At 40.6% G+C, this 21,703-nt stretch overlaps 1 protein-coding gene across 6 annotated transcripts in view; it reads right to left on the bottom strand.

Annotated features, from left to right (window-relative positions):
- Positions 1-21,703, bottom strand: part of LDB2 (LIM domain binding 2) — a 224,338-nt gene that overhangs the window by 53,470 nt on the left and 149,165 nt on the right. For all 6 annotated transcript variants that reach the window (XM_082315579.1, XM_082315576.1, XM_082315578.1 and 3 more), the window contains one exon: positions 877-1,049. In XM_082315579.1, coding sequence (XP_082171705.1) covers positions 877-1,049 — 173 coding nt within the window. The remainder of the gene's footprint in view (positions 1-876; positions 1,050-21,703) is intronic.

The raw sequence follows: 21,703 nt of genomic DNA, 5'->3' as shown, positions 1-21,703 counted from the left end.
AGCTGGTGCGTTTTTTGACTCCACTGCAGGCCACGGGCAACACGGACGGGTTATGTCCTCCTGCTGCCCCTTCTGCTTTTGTGTTTTTCTCCATGCAAAGGTTAAAATTCATAGAGAGGAACAGGTACAAGATGGAAAATCATCATTTCTTGTTAATTTACGAAAGGGTACATTTCAATTTTGAAAATCAGTTTACTGATTTTTTTAATATAAGAAAATTTGTGTTTTAATTTGTATTTTCCACCTCTTTGGTACTGTTTTTTATAAATATCTGGCACTCAGTTTAATTACAGGACTAGAAGTGGCCAATGCATGAAGGTAATTCACTATCAATTACAAATATTGAATATTCACTAACTGCCTGATCCAGAGCACGTTTAAATCAATTGACTCCTTCCATTGACTTCACTGCCCTTTGGACCGGCATCCTACTGTATTAAATCACTATTTTCCTAGAGATTTATAGACCTTGGATTGGGTAAGTATCAAATGTAAAGCATACCATCCCAAATGGTAGGTACCAGCAATGTGAAATCTCATTGTTGCTTTAAAATCAAGCCCAGAGAAAAGGAGATGGGCAGGTTGAATTTAATTCATCTACAGCTGATGGTTCTGGCAACCTGGCATTATGTGCTTCTCTTGCAATCTTTCTGGGAGAATTGCAGAGGATGCCCACAGAATTTTCCAGTCACGTAATGAATATAGAAAATAGTAATTAAATGGCTTCAAGGGTTTTCAGTATTAGAAATAATCTCAGTCTACCAGAAAAATGCAACAGCCAATATTTTGAACCCTTATATACGCTGAAAAAGAAAAAAAAAAAAAACAACAAAAAAACCAAACCAACAACATGCTTTATTGAGTCTTCCCTGTTACCTTGGTAAACATGGGTTTTCCATGCTGAGTGACCATGGTGCATTGATCACAGTCCACTGTGATGGATGAGTTGTGGTATGACTCTTTTGAGTGCTTGAGAATGTAATACAGGTCTGTTACACCTCCTTCAAAGACAGTGCTAAAATAACGAGGAATGAGGGTCCTTCCAATTGCTGTGAGGAAAATACAAAGCAGAATTCAGCAAATGCTCTAGGTTATAAAATCTCAAACCATTTGCTAACAGAACATGAATAATTTTAAGCGCAATGAAATCAAACTTTCATTTAATGAATATAATACATGTTCTCTGTCTGCTGTAGAAATGAAGTTGTGCCTGCTCCCATTGAAATCAATGAAAACGGCTTACTCCATTCAGAGGGAGTGGGCTCATCTTATTTAATCTTTTTACATTGATGGCGAGTTAGAGTCACTCTTGAAACCATCTGCAAGGTTTTTTGTCCCAAAGTAATTATTATACAGAAAGCCACATGGTGTCAATTATGACTGAAAGTTGGATATTACTCATAAATGTACAAAAAATACAAGTGGTGAGCATTTACAGAAATACACTCATACACCCAAAAAGGCAAAGCACATTTATATAGGGGGGTTGTGTACACATATATGTTTGTCTGTGTGTGGGCACGTGTGTATTTATATATACCCACCCACACATACACATACACATGCACACACGTGCTTGATTGAATAGGAGGGCTACTGCTGAGAAATCAGAGTCCTGGGGACTGAAGAAGGACCTGAGAATGCAATACGATATATGCTACACGATATATGACTACTCACAGGTCTATCTGAGATCTCTCTTTAGACCAGAAATACTTATGTCATAGGCTAGAAAGTCTGAGCAGATGCCTCAACTAGCTTATATGCACCACTTAAACCCCAAACTATGGACTCAAGGTACCCAATTCTGCAATATTTACTCAGCCAAAACTCTCAGTGAAGTCACACCTCTCACTTCAATAGCAGTTTCAGGTAAGCACTACAAGGTCTAATTCCAAATACCTAATAGTAATAGTGAGCTTCTGAGTGTATTTCAGATGCACAAACTAGCAGAAGCACTGACATCAAAGGCAATTATCTTGTATGCAACTGATGTTTTCCATCTCCTTTTTTACAGATAAATTTGGATGCAACCACAAGCCTGGTATGACAGAACACTTCAGTTTATAATAGACCGATACTTCCATACCAAATGACTCATTGCTTTGCATGCATTAATCAATCCACAGTAATTCTGAGTGGTGGATACACAAAAATTGCCTCCATTTTACAGACGGAAAAACCAAGTGATCTAAACTGTGTTTTGGAAGAATGAGATAGAAAAGTCCCCATCAACAGGCAAGATTAGAATTTATTAGTTCCTAATTCTTATTTGTCTATTAGGACTATGCAGTGACTCATGCCTCCCCCATTTGCTGTAGACTTTTGAGAGTAATTTCTAAAAAAATTATTTTCATAGGAATTTTGCCAGCATACGAACAAAGGCTCCTGACCCTAAAAATGTATTTGCAAGTGGGTGTTGCAAATTAAAAAGTATGGCGTTTTCACAGTAGTTCTGTGAAAACTGTTTCTGCTCTGTGCATCACAGTGTGGAATATTGCATGTGCAGTCATAACGCACATTATATAATGGTAATATACAAATATAGAAAATTAGGACTTGTTAAAGCTTTTGCTGTAATATTAGATATTAATGTAATTTAATGCACAAAAACATACCACACCCTCTGGAAGTGGCTGACAATTCAATGAATACGTTGAATGACTATTCTACGACTCTAGCTCCTAAAAAATCCCACCCACGCACCATGCATATATTAGTTTTCTACAGTCTTTTAATTTAATTTAGAAAAACTGAAGTCCGGTGTATCAGCATAGGACTCAATTCAGGCTTTAACTCAATTTTTTCCATGTTCGTACGGTATATAGTAAAACGTGAAATTTACCCATCGAGTTAATTTCTTGCTCCCCTAAGGCTAATTAGTGCAAATTAAATTTCCTGCTAATCATCCTAAGCAGCAAATGTGTGATATGAAAATCCAGCATTCCTACTGATTGTGATAAACCTCTATTCACGTGACTTATGCACTGCATAAATATCTTGAAACTATTTTAACTGCAGTTTATAGACCATTCCCAAAGTAGCATGGTCATATGGTGTTGCTTTTTGCCTTGTATTCACAGCTACAACACATTAAAGAAGGCTAGAAATACATTAAATACCTTATACTTATTACTTTTCTTAGTAAGCATTATCTGTGTTTGCCACAGGGATATGCTACTGTGAACAACAAAGTGAGGAACCAAAAGGCTGAGGAGGAATAGAGGAGCACACAAGGATATACCCCCATGGAACCTGATTTTCAATGACAGATGCACATGCAGACCCTGTCTGTCTGTAAAATTGAAAATGGCTAATGCAAATGTCCAGCACAAACGATTACAGCTGATATTCACCTCCAGAAGAAACATTCATGGAAACCCGTATTAATAAGCAGACCTGTCCTCAGCTCATCAAGTTGCCTTGCCACAGAAGACTGAAGCAGTTTCAAGGTTTTGGTTCTCTTCCTGAAGCACTCAATGGCTTTAAAAGATCATTTCATTTCTAAGATAAACACGAAACTCTCTAAAGCTTATTTGTGCAGGAGACGGTATTTCCAAGAACAACAGAAGGCTGTGGAACAGATCTTATAAAGCCTAGGGATCATCACAAACTTTGCACATTTTAAGTGCGAAGGACTTCTCCTTGATGTTTTCTCCTCCAAAACCTAATTGTGTATTATATGTGTGCGCACCCTCAGCTCTGCTGCATGCATACATACAATCCTTTCCTGGGCATAGGAATACGAACATGGCAAACGTGCTTTTCCTTCCCTTCTTGCAGTAGATGGACATGCTCAGGTGTGCATGTACACACTTCACCCGTGTCCGCCACTGTACATCTCAACAGGATTTTAGCAACACCACGTATCTTCTGCCAGAGTCATCTGAAGGCTCCTTCCCAGGAGGGCTCCAAGTAATGTGAAGGCAGGAGTGTGGGACAACCCGTGGCCACTTCAGGGTGTAGTTTAGCCATCCTTGCACCAGAAATGTGAACTCACACCTTGCAGAATACAGCGCAAGCTGCAGGCTAGCTTGGTCTTGGGTTTGCAATTCCCCAGAGGCAGTCACAGATAATAATGGCAAGTATAGTCTAAGTAGCATATGGTGTAACATCTCATCACACCAACAGGGCTGAACGAAGCCTTATACGCTACTGCCATTGGAATTTCTTCATGTTTTAGAGCTTGGCTTTTAGTCCACAGAATACATTTTTAAGAATGTGTCTCTGTGCATGGTTTTGTAGTGCTCCTCCCTCCCACACCACACTCCCTAAAGGAGCATCACATGGACACCCTCAGAGCCAGCGCACAGATGTTTGCCACAGGAGCTCTGAGAGTTTGCAGCAGCAGTTTGAGTATGGGGAGGCTCTTGTAATTTCCTTCCCTGGTGTCAGGGCCCTGAGAGCACCCTGAGAGCACCCTGCTCTGAGGTTGGACTGCCAGGCAGATTTTCTTTCTGGCTTCTCGGGGGAATCCTTACCCAGCTACTGCAAGGCTTTCTGCCTACATCCTCATGGAGCTCCCTGCAACTGGATCTCCTTCCAGTCCCGTCTCCTATCCAACTGTTGTTCTTTATTCTTTCTCCAGTCTCGTTGCTCACCTACCCCCATGGTCCAATCCTCTGTTATCTCACCTTATGGTTGGTTGCTTCACATCGGTTACCTTCCAAGTTCAATGTTCAACTCCCAGTATCTCCCTGTCTTCTCTTCCCCTCCTCACGTGCTGCCACTTTTTCTCTTGCTCGGGGAGGCTCACTAACGTTTCCCAAACCCACCTGAATTCCTCACTATCCTCACTTAAGCAGGACCAGCTATCTAGTCTCAGTCTCCCTGTTCTCCACTCTCCCCAACACACCAGCTTCATGCCCACTTTCTCAGTGCCCTTCCTACCCAGCCAGGCTGCCCCAGCTCCTTGTCCCAGGCTCCCTGTCTCAGCATTCCAAGCCCTCCTTCTGGATCTCAATTTTGTGGGTTTTTTTCCCCCAAGATTCTCTCCCTGCTCTTTTCCCCACTCTGCCTCCTCCTAACAGCACATTCTTTCTCCAAATGAAACCCATCTCCCCTTCCTTCCTTCACCTTCTCATCCAGCCAGGGACCAGGCAAGAGGACCTCTTCCCTCTGTGCCTCCGACCCAGCCAAACATCTCCCTCTTCCCCATGTTTTTCTCATTGACTTCCAACTCTCCCTTACTTAATCACCCTCCATCTTCTCCTTTCACCTCCCAGCTACTATTCCTCTCCCCTCTCCTGCATCAATGTCATCTTGCACTGATTTATTCCCTTCTCTTTTCTTTCCTCCTCTTCCCTCTTCTTTCCTCTACATTCAGGTCAAGTTGCTTCCTCTGCAGGGCCACCTGGATCCCAGGTGCATCCGCCGGGAGCACAGGAGAAGGAAGGGCCTCCTGCTCTTGCATGCAGCACTGGCTGAGCCTTCCCCTTGAGCTTTGCAGTGGAAATGTCCACAAGTCCACATAGCCCTGTGGCTGCAACATGTCTAGTTACTCTTTGCAGTTGGCATGTGGATAGCCCCATTGGGCTCCTGTGAGGAGCCTTACTATGTTCCTGGGAAAGGGAGTCCTGGGAAATTTTAGCTGTCAAACTTTAGAAAAGCCTGCACTGAGTACTTGAGAATAGGCACTTTTTTCCCCCAAAGATTTATAAATTTGCTAAATCCAGTCAGATTTCCACAATGAGGACAAAAGGGAAACTCCTGCCACAAAGGTGAGCAACCCTACTCCAGAGCATACAGATTCCTGGGCATTTAAAAAACAAAGTTGGAAGACTTCTGTTACACTGACAAAACAATATTTTCCATTTTGGAGGGAAAGAAGAAATCTTTTTTGGCTCAAATGAAAAAGAACTAGCTAAAAGCAAAAACAATTTCATCTTAATTGGGTCAAGTTTGGCAAAATTATAAATAAGTAGAAAGAAGTCCTTTTAATGGGACATATCAAATAATATTAATAAGAGATGCTATATCATCTGCCTGCAAGAATACATTGGAATAGCCATGACTGCAGATGCTGAGGCTCTGAGCCCAATACTCAGGCTTAGGAAAGCAGACGCAGGTTCACACCTGCATCTATACAAATACTAACAGGCTCTCACAGTCACGTTACCCAGAAAAGACCTTTTTATAGTGTGAAATGTGACACCCTGCATTGTAAGATACTAGATATACTAGAAGAAAAATTCACCTGCCCCTCAGCGTTCAGGCATTAATTCCAGATCACTAGAATGCTGCCTTAAATTGCCATTTCGTCCTGGGCAGCATCCTTCATCCCTAGCTGAGTATCTGAGGATGCACTATTTCCCACGAGAAGCGGGCACTGCCCCTTAACGTTTGCTTCATTTGTGCTAGCAAATCCCCAGATAGCAAAGCAAACTGACAAAGATCAGCTGGATTTAGCAACATAATAGTTATTTATATGAAAATGTCTGTAAGAAAGACATATCTGAAGTGACTATTTTGCACAAAATATAATGCTGTCATCTGCTGGAATGACATACCTTTAGCATATTCAGTGGTGTAATGGTTTGGCTACATGTGATTTTGTATACCTTTCCAGTGGATCAGAGACCTAAATACAATTTTAGAATTGAAGTAAGACAGGTAGATTTGTGACACTCCCCCAAATATGAGCGGTCCAGAAATCAATTAATTCAATCTATGAACATAGGCAAGAAGCTTTATAGGTCAGTATCAGTTATATTATATGTAATTTCTTAAGTATCATTCCTGGGGAATTCTAAAGAAAAGAATGAAACCATCTGATAAATGGCCCAAGGCCTGCCTCTCGGGGAGGGAGGCACTTAGGTCACACCTCTGCTTTTTGGCCGGGGCATGCAACGATAATGATTAGGGTACCCCTCTGTCATCCTGATCCTAGCAAACATTATTTCGATGCCGTCCTTTCATTTATTTCCCCTTTTAAATATGTTTGCCTGAGTGTAAAATACTTTATTCTCTCAGGAATATGTTTAAGTCTAAAATTATTTTTCCATCCCAAATTGAACCAAAAAGTCCAATGATCTCTAGGTGGGAATGGCCACGATTTGTGAAGTTCAAGGTTTTCATAAGCCTCAGACTAGCTATGGGCAGAAAGCCAGTTAAAAAAATAGTTTGTAACATAATTGTGGTACCACCACACACCATGTGGTGGTGAAGGTACTGTTGGCTTTTTTTTTTTTTCCCAAGGAAGATTTGAATAAAGTAGAAAGTAAACATGTTTTTCTAGTTCACAGGAAACTCGTATTATTTGTGGGCTAGGAACAGAAGAACGCTTCCTCCCTTTGTGTCCCAAAGACAGGCTGTCAAAATCTCAATGCCCTCTCTACAGAATGAAGGTTCATGGCCTCTTTGCAGAAGCAGGGCTTGATAGCAAAGCCCTCCTTGCTCACTGAACTGCTCATGTGTTGCCTTTACAGTAGAAGCTCTCAGGGGCAGAGACTTGGATTTAGCATATACATATACACCATGTAAGACAACTGCCAAGTTGGTATAGAAGTGAAACAATGGAAGTGTTAATCAGTGAAATAAAAATATTGGTTTTATTGCTTCCAGGCTGGTTTTTGCAGCTCTGAATCCTGTCAAGTCCTATGTCTTCAATTAGAGGTAGGATATAAAATAAGTAATAAAACAGACACCAATATAAAAACATAAAATATAAAAAGCCTTTAAAAGTTCCACAGAATCAGCAACAGAATGAAAAAACCACCCTGTGCCTACAGCTTAAAGGAGCTCTGTCTGGAAGCTCTGGTGCAGCCTGCAGCTGATTATCTCCTCAACATGCTACAGATGGGCTTGAGGAACTCCACTGGTTGGGGCTGTGGGTTTTTTTGGCTCCCAACACAAAATTTTGAGCTGCCCTGTAAAGCGCTAGGCAGACCATGAAAGTCTCTTGCTTGAGAGATTATCACAGTTGGATCTCAGTAATTAAATGGAGATGCTACAACTAACTCTCCTTCGGCCAGACATAAGGGCTAGGGAAGCCAGGAGATGACTTCCCATTGATTGCAAATGAGCTTTCCCGAGCACCCCAGAAGAAAGCCTGAGCTTTCTGTTAATTGTTAATTGACATCTCTGGGCATGGCTAATTGACATCTGTGTGGGCCAGAGCTTGGCATGTTCATTTACATATTTTTTTTAACTGAAATAAACAAATCGGTACACACAAAGCAAAACTTCATGGAGTTACATAGTGATGTCATTGCTGTCATTCTGCATATAGTTCTATTTGCCCAAATTCATCCCAGTGAAATAGCACATCAGGTGTTTTCCTTCCCAGCCAGACACAGTCTGTCTGGCTGGCTGGGACGTGGAGGGAGGGATCCCTCCATGAAGCTGGACAACAGTAAAGCTCCAGTTTTCAGTACTGTGACCTGCTCTCTGGAAGAGCTGCAAGGCAGGCTGCTCGTGGGAACGCCTCTCTACCTTTATAAGACCTTATCTGGTGAGTGGATTCAAACCCAAACAGCATGAATCTGTCAATTCCCGGGAAAAGCTACTGTTAGATTTGACAGTATGGCACGAAAGGCAGTGAAAAGACAGTCTAATAAGTCCAAATTCTGTCTCAGAGACGTGTGGGCCATGTTGATTAAACCACCCACATGTATCCGAGGCAGAATCTGGCACACACAGACCTGTCCTTTTTTCCTCCCTGTCTAGTGGGTAAGATTGGGCTCCTATCATTTAGACTGCTTATAGAACAAAAATTATAATATACGATTAATTTCCACTTACAGGAAATGTCTAGTTATTTATACAAATTAAATACTAAGTAAAATGAAATGTATGATTTAAAATCTATTACAACAGTAGTAATAATAATAATATACTGCAGTATACTAATATACTATTAATAGTAGTATACTAGTAATATACTATGTTGTATTTAGACATTCAGAAAACATTTGTATAATCTACAGACACTACAGATTTTAAACTCCATGAAGTTCGGAAGACAGTGGAAGTACTACCTCCATATTGCTAATAAAGCACAGCTTTTTGAGGAGTAAAATTAGCCGTGTATACATTCTTCCCATGTCCTTATAATTTTGTTTTTATCTTTAATGATCTACGTAGCACTTCATAGAAATTGGGGAAATCTAAGCTTTCCAACCATTTTGCCTTTGTTCTCAATTTTGTAGCAAAACTGCAAAGTGGGAGGAGTAACATGGATTCAGCACTGTGACTGAGTGACTTGAATCCTTCCCACATCCAGAACCCAATGTTTTGGGGTGTTTTTGTTTTGATCCATGGTTTTTGATCCATGTTTTCATGGTATCTGCAATATCTTATTTATTTTATGTCAGTAATATTGCCTACAGTTAAAAGCTATAACCCAAAATACTAAAGCTTATTAAATTTTAAATGTCTAGGTTTCCCTCTCCAGTTCCTTCTATCCTGCGTAATTCAAACATTGTTTTAGGTTTGACTCTGCCTTTTCTCCAGTAATTATTTTCTAACAACATTTTACCCTGGTGAGGATTTGCCTGTATAATTTTGATTCAGTTGACAGAGTATTTCCTTTTCTCGAAAGTCTGTAACTAGCACTTCAATCCTCTAAAACACACTTGAGTCAAGAACAAGTAACAGAAACTTCATGACAATGAGACCTCAGCTAATCTCCCCACCCTTATGACCCTTATTCGCATAGACACATAATCTGCAACTCAGCCTTAAATCCATCATCTCTCTGAAGAGAGACAATAGTTTACTATAATTCATTTTGGTAAAAATAGTCAGAAAACAACTATGAAAAGCTCTATGTGTCTCAGTACAAAGCTAAACTTCCATCAGCATAGTTTTTCATTAAGGCTCAGCGAGCCGACCTATTACAATAAAATTTCCTCCCAACCCTTTCCTTATTATACTGGCAGCACACTACCAGTCTTTAAAGAATTGCTCACTACAAAATTCAGAGTCTTCAGATCTAGAGTATTTCAGCCTCAGGCTAAGACACTGTGGACCAGGGGATGTGGAGAGCAAGCGGCAGAGCCCAAGATCCCTTTCACGGGATGGCAGCTGGGCTTGGAGGGCACCTCTGGGGATCGTCTGGTCCAACGCCCCGCTCAGAGCAGGGTCACCCGCAGCGGGTTGCCTAGGACTGTGTCCAGTTGGGTTTTGAATATCTCCAAGGATGGAGCCTTCATGACCTCTCTGGGCAACCTGTGCCAGTGTTTGACCATCCTTTGAGGAAAATGCTTTTTCTTACGTTTAAATGGAATTTTCTGTGGTTTATGTTGTGCCCGGTGCCTCTTGCATTTCACTGGGCAACACTGAGAAGAGCCTGGCTCTGTCCTCTGTACTCCGTCCTCACCATATATTTACACACATTGATAAGATGCCCCTTCTCCAGGCTGCGCAGTCTCAGCTCTCTCAGCCTCTCCTCGTATGGAAGGTCCTCCAAGCCCTTAATCGTAATCATGGCTCTTCTCTGGACTCGCTCCAGTACAACCACGTCTTTCGTCTAAATGGTGAGCCCAAACTGAATATCCTACTCCAGATGTGTCTCACCAGCACCGAGGGAAAGATCACCTCCTTCAAACTCTCCCTAATGCAGCCAAGGAAGCTGTTGGCTTCTTTGCTGCAATGGCACATTGCTGGCTCACAGTCAACTTGAACTCTCAGCTCCTTTCCTGCAGGTCTCGTAACCAGCACCTCAAATTCAAGCACAAACAGCAGAGCACCGGCCCTGCACAGTTTTGTACCAGCTTCAAGCTTTACGTTTTCACTCTGTATCCAGTGACAACACTCTAAGAACTCAGGGAGTCTGCTAACTGATCATAAAAGGAAAACTCAGAGCCCATACAGTTTGTTGTTTAAACAGCTGAATTAGGTTTCTAGTAGTACAGAGCAGGCCAGATCCTTCCCCCACATTGAAAAATTCAGAATTTCTCACGGCAGGCACATTTCTGGGAAGCCTATGGTCTAAGCTGATTTTTAGACTGGAGGGTAGAAGTGTTTGAGGGGGTTACCCATATTCTTTTTCCACAGACAAAAGACATACCCTAGATGAGGAAGCTTCAGTTTTAACTGTAAAAGTTTCACATCTTATAAATCAAAAACCATCACTCCCCAGCAAAGATCTCTACATGAATATTTTACCAAAGAGAATATTTGTATTTGCATAAAAAATCTGCACTCTGAGTGCGAATAAAGCCAGAACAAATGGTTTGCCTGGTTGCATTATACAGCCACTCACACTTCTGTCTGTGCTAATCATTCTGTTTGAAGAAAGAGTATTTCAGTTAACTTTGTTCAACAACTGCAAAGAAGAAAGTTTTAAAGGCAAGCCAAAGAGGTTATTCACAGCTGTATGACAAACCACTGTCAAAACATAACAAACCACAACCAAACTCAAGCAGAAAATGACAAAATGTAAGACCGTAAAAATGATGGAAATTGTGCAGGACAGGCATTTTAGATGAACAAATGCAATCTGTACCAGCATAAAGGACCAACACAGCACAGAAAATGATACCCAGAAAAGTCACCTCAAGAAATAAAGGCAAAAACATAAAATTCAAATGACAGGACACCAAAAGGAAGAGACAAAAAACAGGCAAACCATCCAGTTGTATTAAATCAAGCACACCCCTGACCCCTGACTTCATCTGACCTAGCAGAATACTAAACATGGCATGAAACAAAAAATTATGTAAAAGCACAAGCAAAATGACATTAAGATAAAGGCATATTGGCCATACCCTCACATACTGCCACAATTCTTTTATGCAGGTACCCAAGCTGGTCTGGGGCAGAACCTAGACAGAGAGCTCAAAACCAAAGCTTAGTTGCTGCAGAAAATGGGTGTCTGCCTTTCTGTGGCATGTTCATGCTAGTGGTGGGTTACCTGACCAACGCACACATTTCACAGCAACCGACTCGATTAATCTCTTGTTGATCTGAATCCAAACATTTCCATGAAAATTAAGCAAGTCACAGCAACCACACCAATGACCACCTGCAAAGAATTTGGCCATTATGCTGGGGATCTTTCCCCCACCAGATTGTATAAATATTCAAGCTATTGCTACGGAAGTGCGTAGGAAGATTTGTTGTGCTATATTTGCTGGTGCAAAGTTGTTCTGAAGACAGATGTCTACAAATGTAATTCTACCAGTTTCTGATCTCCACTCTCTCCTCTGAACCATGTTGAGATGGGAAGCTAAGGCAGAGAAAAAAAAAAAAAAAAGATCTTACATGTATTCTAGACATACTATTAAACATTTACAGCCTATATGAGGGAAGAATAAACAACTGACAAAGTACTGATCTGAATAATGCATAGGTCCCTTTCACCCTTAAAACATTAAAAGAGAAGCTGTGAGTGACTGAGACAGAGTACCATGTCTAGTGGATTCACTTCCAAAGTTCCTGATTTACATCCAGGCAAAATTAGCAGCAACATATACCTTTCATTAGCTGCGACTCTGATAAATCCTGGTTTTGGTTTCAGTCCAGTTTGTATCTGCCAGAATAGCACCTCACACCACCACCACCATGCCTGATGAGAAGCCTGAGGACAAGCACAGGCTGCCAGAACCTCACAGGGCTCAGCTCAGGCAGAAATTACCTTTCTTGGATACTTTCCGCAGCTCTCCACAAGCTCCCTTCTGCTGAGAGACAGCTACTAACAGTACTTATAGCAGCTAGTTTAAGTTAGTTAAACCTACTCCTTCGCTGTGGTTAGTACAGTGTAAACATAGCCATGAATGTGTCTATAAAACATATTGTAGGCAGACACCAACTTGCTCTGCTAACACTCCAAGTAACCCAAAATCTACATGTTTGCATAGCCTGGCATCACGTCTGAGCAAGTAAACCCTGTGAAGAGGCAGGATATATTTGTTTGGGCTCCGAGCCAGGTGAAAATGGCCACAAAGCATCTGGTCAGCTCAGCACATGGGCAGAACGGGCTCATACAGGCATTTGCCATAAAGGCATAGCTGACCTCCTCAGCACTGGAAGACTTCTTTTCATGGCAAGACTGAAGCCCACGAGTAGGCAATGTGAAGAAGAAGTCCCTTCCCCGAACACAGGACTTCGTGCTCAAGCACTGTCAGTCAAGCATCACAGCACGGTCCACATTCAGGTGAAAAACATCAGAGGTGCAATGTGTTGATATGTGCATCAGAAGGCACATAACGTAGTGGGGAGTGTGTCTGGAGAACTGGTGGGAGGTGAGGGGTTACGGCGATACGATAAAAGATACACACGGCATTCTCAAAATCCTCAAACTGCATTGAGCACATGTGGATTGATAACCAGCATGATTTTTCTGGTAATTTTATGCTGTAGACGTATGAACAATATCTCACCAGTGGATAATATCAGTTGTCGGTTATATACATGTTTTATAACAACCAGAACACTCTTTTTCAAAAAGCCGTTGGTGGTTGGCTTTGATTTCTTTTTTTCTGCAGCAAAGCTTGCTTTCCCACTCTCTTTCTCTTTCTCTTTCAAGTTCATGGAAGCTAACTGCAGAGAAAGTAAAAAGGTATTCAACACACTAGACAAAATAATTAGCAAAATATTCTACCATTTAAAAATGTTTTGTTGGTTTTAAAAGTGCAGCTTGTTTATTACCCTTAAAATGAAGGCAAGTGCCCTGTGTTCAGCTATACAAAGCAGATGTCTGACAAAATAATGTCAAATAATAAAGAACCACTTTCAGAAAAGGGCAAGTAATGTAACAGGTTTATAAGCTTCAGTCAGAACGCACATTATACGTAGCTTTTAATAAAATTTTATGCAGCAAGTAATGCAGAATGCTCTTAACTTGAAAAAGGTAACACCAGTAATAAGTGCTGTAACAAATCTGTGCGGAAGTTGAAATAGCCTCTTCCTATGTTTTCTGTCCTTTTCGCTCTATGATACCTTTTTTCACATTTCACCAAAAGTCATTATATCATCCTCTTGATATATTTTTGCTACAACGACTTACTGTGATTTCTGGAACCACTACAGGTAAGATGCCGTTCCCATGACAATGCTGAACTACCACTGTCAGGACAGCTCCAGGGACCCCCTGACCACGAGGCATAACAACCACCACACAGGATCAACCCGAATGCCCACCCAGACCAACACCTGGGCCTGACAACAGCCAAACTAAAAACCTAAGGAAAAAATGGAAAAAAAAAGGACAAGTGTGACATGATCCTTGCCCTGGTCCATCACACCTGCTTCCAAAAATGACCAGGTGGAAAGCTACAAAGGTGATGATTGCGTTCAATTACACATGGGAGTCACGGCTACTAATAGCTATTAACATCCAAGTACAATGAGACCACAGGGAAGCCCCATGCTCCAAATATCAACCTAACAACTCTTAATTTAATTACAGAAAAATATATACAATCATTATGATCCCATACTGGAAACATATAAAAAAATTTCTCTTGGAACATATTTTCTTACAGAACTGAAGAAATTCAAGGTGGGAACTTCTTCTCTAAAGGTTTAGGAATAACATCTTTCAGCAGTGTTGATAGGGTTACAGGGGTAACCCTATGCCAATAAGCATCCCTGTTGACATCAGGGAGAATGACCCAGACTGATAACTCTATGTTCTGATATGTGAACATGAATATGACTATCATCTAATTCGAAATACGTCTTTGACAAATTATTTTTTGAAAAATCTACCAAATTTGAAAAATGTACAGAAATCACCTAATGTGGGAAGACCAATTTAATGTAGTATCTTTCACATTCGTTATGGTCAAACAGGACTCTGAATAAAAAAAAAAAAAAAGATACTTCACCTTGCAATGTAAACATGCAAATATGGTGCTGTATACATACACATTTGAAATACCCCCCTGGCTTTCTAATAATTTGTACATATTTCACAACTAAGAATATCTTTTTTAACAGCAGCATTGCAAACAACTCCGGATCTGGAAACAAATTTGCGTGGCGATTGCTGCAGTGAATAGTTAGCTGACTTACTTGTTTACAAAGCCTAACACCATATAACAGTAAGTTTGATAGGAACCAATTCATACTTCTGTTATAAGACAAACAAAAAAGGTGCTGGAATAAAATGCCTAAAATGCCAGTCCAAAATTGTTATGTTGTGGGCATCCATTACACAGAAGAGTAACAGAAAGTAACACTCCAACAAAGTCATTTTTTCACCATAACCACAGAAAAATATCTCTGCCTAAAGTCAGTCTTCCTTCACTACACTCATACATGAAAATTTTCAAATTATTTATCCCCCCGTTAATCCTGATCTTACTTCAGACATTATTCAAGGACAAATCCTGGTCCCTCATGGATCTCCACTTAAACAGCAGGAATTTTGTTTGCATAACAATAAGAAGAACTGAAGAAAGTTATCTTCATTTTTGTGAAGTTAGTCATCCGAGGGGCACGGGCAGAGGAGGAGTGCCGTACTCTGATGCAGGACAGGTAGCTGCACTCTTTTTCCTCCCTATGTGTCTGGATCACGTCAGTAAAGCACACTGTGTGCAACTTGAAAAACCTCAGGAAACATGGGCTTTGCTCTACAACTACTTGCTAATACAAACTGAATTCTGTATGGTTTTTTTCAGAAAAATTGTGGAATAATTCAAAACTAAAATGTCGTTTTGCTACAAAAAATAGAAAAGGAGGAAAAATCACCCACAGTGAGGCATAAGGAAAGCGATTTAGACAAATAAGAGCTGTTCCCAGACCTCTGCACAAACCTTGGACTGAACATGACATTTAAAATTTTTTTTGGATCAGCACTCTTGTATTTTATACAGTACTTTATCCACATCTCTCCTATCCTCCCGTTCCTAGAATCAGCACAGCTAGAAATATAAATTAAAAGGTTATTCTTGCATACCTCACATCTGGTTAGAGTTAGGAAGTGCTAAAAACCATATGAGGGAGTTTATTCTCACAGGCTTTTGAGCCTGAAATTCTTGTTGTTTCCTGCATTTGCAAGAACTTTGGAGGCACGTGGTTCTTAAAAAGGGGTGGCTGTTTTCCTTGCCATTGGAAAAGAGTGAAATTACTTTGATGGTCTGAGCTATGGCTTGGAACTTATAAATAACTCATGAAATATTTGAATGTATGCAAGTTAACATAGAAAACAATTCACCAGCAACCAACGTGATACTAACGACTCTTCTCCCCTGGGCTTCGTACCCAGTAGGTGCCCACACTGACTGCAGAATGTAACACAACGCATGTCACATAACTGCAGAAAAGATTCATGGGGTGGTTTGGTTTTGCCAAACCGTGCAACCAAATCTCACCTGTTACTGCAGATGAAACTCGTATCAGTATATAGGGACCTATACTTCTGAAAGTAGAAAATATCAACCCTCTCTTACAGTATGTTCTTTGTGTCTACATAACGTGCCCACTCCAGGAGCAATAAACATTTAGCAAAGTGACTTTGAAATTCTTCAGGCTAATCCTTTATGCCTACACACTCACGCAATATCCTACTGGGGTGGAACAGGAGCTTCTAACCGTACGCACACTGTGCCAGCAAAGCAGCATGAGTTTGCTTTCCCAGAGCTATTCCCATGAGGTGGTGTGCAGCGTAGTCACAAGCAGTGGCTCTGAGTGACATTTCTCACCTTTAATTTCTCCTAAAAATCCGCCACTTCTGAGGCAGATGGCAGGCTACACCCCCAAAGAGGCAACTTCACAGGAAGCCTTCGCTTTGCGTGGAGATGCTGCATAGGGGAGCTGAACTTTTGCTCCTCCTCTGCTATTTCCACCTGCTTTTTTCCCCCGAGTTTCATCACTTTTATGTCATCCCATTCACATTTTATTCTCCCATGTCGTAAGCTGTCTGCTCCATTCAATGTCCTTCAAAGGGGTACTCGCATGGAAGTCACTCACAAGAAGGTCACCCAAAGCCTTTCCATTGAAGAATTTGTGTTTGCCACTTGTTTGTTAAGTTATCGATGCTCCGTATGTTCTGAGTCGTGATAAATGCACCCAAAACTGAAGAATCTCAAGAAAGGTGATGGGAATGGTTGAATTTCAGAACACAGGTTTTCATGCAACTGTGAGAAGATTTAAGAGCAAATGGTAGTACTAACAAAACAACATTTTTGTTTACTGCATCAGAGCTACAAGTTACACTTGAGGAATGACATTCTTAACAGTGTCAAGAAACAGTGGTGTTTACTTTATAAGGAGTAAATTTTAACCCAAATGCTATCAGAAACCAAGAAAAATTCTTACTTTTTTCAGAGAAACTTCTATGTTTACACTCCAGTATCATGAACAAAATTACAATATCTATGTTGTGCGTGTCTTTTTTGTCTCTCCAGTGATCCCAGAAATGAAGAATATTTTGGTATATTCTATAGCATTTTATTTGAAATACCTAACCTTTATACAACTAGCTGACTGATGTGGAGTAATCAACTCCTTCCCAGATGCTATACTCACTATACTGACCACGTACGTTGGGATGACACATCTTAGGCAAATGTTGCAGCGCTCCCTTGCCAAGTTTGCAAACTAGTCCCAAGACGGTGACTGCCAATGGGTGTTTCTTAATGGGCACTGTGAGATGACAATTATGAGAGATTCTTCCAACTACCTACCCGTTTATGAATCATTCTCCTAGATTTAACAGGAATTACTACATTGTCTTTATTAAATGTGATACTAAGCAGGAGTTTTGCTGAAATGTTGAATAAAAACTGGTCTGCCGGCAACATTAGGTATGTTGAAGCAAAGAGTCATCAACCACTTGCATATCTGCTAACCACAGGAATACGCTACTGCAAGATGGATGATCCATATTATTGATACCACATTGGTGTCACTGTAATGGAAAATTATACAGGTTTTCTTTTTGTCTTTTTCAGTATTTTTTCTCAATGCATCACTGACAGTAGTAATACGAATCTGCTCTTGTTTGAAACGTAGTGGCCTAGAAAATATATAAACTGATGCCAGTGTGTCTGCTACAGAGCAGAAGGATCCCAGTGGGCTCCCTTTATAAGATTATTCCAGTATGGGTCAACTGTTGCAATATTCAGCAACCTAAATATCATTAAAGGAGTTATTCCCTACTGTGTCCTTTTGTATCTAACACCTTTTTGAGCAAAAACTTGGATGTTTCCTCCAATACATATTTTTGAGTATCCCACTGATCTTGCTTTTTCTTGGAAAACACCCTGGCGATCTGTAGAAATGAATCTCATGTTGCAGCATTGCTGTTTTCGAGGGCTGTTTTCGACAGTCCATGCTACAAAGCGGTGTGTTCATCTGGTTCACTCTACACCACAGTTCTACTTCCCGACTCCTCTGAATGGTTACAAGACATTTACTTCATATATGGTTTCACTGGTAAAGTTAAGATCCGCACTACCTGAAAAAGCTTCAGAAATGTAGGCTCATTTTAAAAGCAAATCTCTACATGATCTGGCACAGTTACTGTCATGAAAGACACTCATAGCAAGGGCTGATTCTCTTCCAGATTTGCAAGATATATTTTGAAAATAGGAAAACAGACCATTGTGTTTATTTACCTACGCTTTTGAAATGAAATGTGCAATACAGAACCCCTCCTGAGCATCACTGGGGACAGTCAGCAGCAGTCAGTCTTTGCTGAGATACAGAAGGGACCCTGCCTTTGAGCAGACAAACTTTCCTGTAACTCCTTACAATTTAGGCTGACTACATGCAATACCATTTGTCGCTGCAATGCACTGTCGATTAGCATATGCAAATTATGAATTAAAATATGCAAACCATATGTAAATCACACTTATTTTTAAAAGCCTTGCCTAAAGAGGGGGATGTAGCTGTCACTTTTAACAATAGCAAACACCTAATAGCAAACGCCTACGTGTAAAACTACTAAAAAGACACAGTAATGGTGCAGTGTTGGAGCACATCTGAACCCACATCCTCTTTCAATACACAAAATAAGTTTTTATGAGATTTTTTGGGGCATTTGTTAATGGTGCATTGCATACGTATGCCTACTAGCAGATGTTTTAAAACAGGATAGCTGGAAATATTGCAACAGATAAGCTTGCAGAGAACAACCTTTCCCCCTGAATATGTAAGCGAGCATATAATGCTCTGAGAGAGAGACGGTAAGTACTAAAAAACCCTTGTACCATGAATAAAAAGGAAAGACTTGGCCCACATTATTATGTCACTGCTTTTCTGTGAGAAGTTGAGCCCTGAAGTGGAATCACAAGCTTATGATGAGCCCCGGAGTCTTCTTTAATTTATCATCATTTTCCCTTGAAAATCTTGAGAGCAAATTTCAAAGTCTCTCCCGTGTCTTCTCTAATGTCCTATGGCGCACAGTAAACTGGGGGCAATTATTTCATCACGAAGCAATTAATTATTTTCACTCATGTCATAAAGATGGGTGCTGAACACGTGCGAAACTGAAACAGAAAGCTTACTGCAAATACTTTCACTGAAAACACTGTTCTTACAGCCTAGTTCCTAATCTACACACAGCTTGATAGAAGTATAATTGTAGGACAGTAAATATCATTGAAATACTTATAGCAGCAACATTCCAAGAATGGTCACGGTAGTAGCAGGCAAACGGGTATTATTCAGGTAAAGCTTATCCCTCTTTGCATACAGGCATGACGCATGCCGTTATAAATGTATCACCATGAAAGGGGTTAAGGACAACTTCATGTGAGCAAAGGCCCACGCTCACAGGCAGACCCATGCAGTAGGCAGAGCGGGAGCAATGCAAGACGTGACCAGCCTTAGCTGCTTGCTGTCATCCTGCTGGGAGTTACAAGCCCACGGGGAGACACCACAATGGCCCTCGTGATGGCTCCTACTCCAAACGAGGGCTTGGTGGTGGCTGAAGATGACTTGGCAAGGCAGCCCGTGACAAAAGCCCCCCTCTGAGGTCAGTCACCTCCAGAGGAAGAGCAGTAGCATGGAGCAAGAATGGTCACTTTTAAAATAACTACAGCTGTTTCCATGTGTGACTGTGCTCTAACAGTGTGGTTTCCAACCATTATTTAATTGTAATTTCAACTAACCGTTTTGTAGTAATTGATGGCTGAATAAGAAATTCAACAGCTGCCTATATCGCTGAACAAATTATATTCTGCTTATAATACTTTCTTAACTCAGCCACCCAGTATGGCTGAAATATTTGATTGCTAAATTGATTTTTCATTAATTTAATCTTCAAGGATGATTATTATTCTGAAGCTGGACCACACACAATAAAAATAGGCATTTTATTAGTCATACAGTCATAGGGCACACAGGGAAAAAGGCATGTGCCCTGGCTGATGAATCCTGGCTGATGTATAATTTGTTGTTCCAATGCCAGCTTGCAGAACACTATCACTTCATCACAGTTGGTCTGATAGAAGTGAAAAGAAATTTAGGTCCCATTAGTCCTTTTAAAAAATCTTGACCTTGAAAATACGAAACTACTTGGAAGAGATTATTAAATAGCTGTAATAATAAAAAATAATCCCAATACTGAAATTTTAAATTAAGAAAAGCTCTTTCTCATTTCAGGAGACATTTGTTATCAGGAAGACAGTGTGTCCTGAAAGTGCTCTGTGATAGTTTCACAGTAAATAAATGCTTTTAAAACCATGGACTGTGATTACCATAAAATACATCCTTGCAAAAATTATAATCAATTAGCAAAAGGTCTTTAATACAAGACACTTTACAAATACATGTCACTGAAACTACTCACACAAATAAATGTTTGCAGGAGAGCAAGGGGGAGACCTTAATGCTTTTTGAGTGAAAACTTGCTAGGAAGCAACTACACCTACTTCAGTGAATAAGAGACGTGGTCAGCAACATAAATTAATGGTCAGTGCAAGCCATCTCAAAAGTCCTGCTTGGTAATGTTTTCGAACTACCTCTTTTTTTTCTGGCAGTCACCATTTTGCAGGTCTTAACTACCCCAGCCAAAGCAAAGCAGCAGAATACTGCTGACCTGCTCAGGGTCTAGAGAGGCCAATTTTATTTCTAAGGTTAACATTCTCCCTTTTGGTGAGATTTTCCTTTCATTTCTGAGAATAACCCAGGCCCAAAAGACTTCAGCACAATGCCCATCAACTAATGAATTAATCAGCTACACCGAAAACGCCTAAAGCCCTGGACTGACCTGAAACTAGTAATGTCTCAACCAGCTTAGACCCACCAGGGACCTGTCTTTAACACTAGATCTTTAAAAAAGGAAATGGAGAAGAAATGGAGGAAAAAGTAGCTTCTGTGTCTTTTTCGCTCCATATTATGGGTACATAAGAATCTTAACAGCTTGTGTGATGAAGGTGTGAGGAAAGGAAGTGTAGTAATACAAAAGACATAGATGGTTCTCGACATGCAACATGTCAGCGTACTGCCTTTTTTTGTTTCAACTTTCTGCAAAACGGATGTTTATACTGGAAGAACTGGTTTTTTTGCAGAACCCCATGCACAACCTTCTGCAATGTCCGTAATGGTAAAGCAGCAGATACTTTGCACCGAAGAGAGCCCTGAGGGTTCTGTAGTTGTAATACTAAAATATTTCTCAAACAAGCATTCTCCAGCAGTGTGAGCCAGGCAAACCCAAGATGCTCCCCCCTAAGAATTTTCTTCTACTTTCTTTTAATAACAACTCTTGTCATTTAAAGTGCTCTATCAAGACATACCCCCCCAACAAAATCCATTACTGTAGGGGAGTAATGTGAAGAACCACTTCACAGCTGAAATTAGATAA

The sequence above is a fragment of the Platalea leucorodia genome, assembly GCF_965183815.1.
Source record: "Platalea leucorodia genome assembly, chromosome: 6".
Classification (NCBI taxonomy): domain Eukaryota; kingdom Metazoa; phylum Chordata; class Aves; order Pelecaniformes; family Threskiornithidae; genus Platalea; species Platalea leucorodia.
Note: the sequence above shows the minus strand (reverse complement) of the source record. Positions and strands in the feature narration are given on the sequence as shown.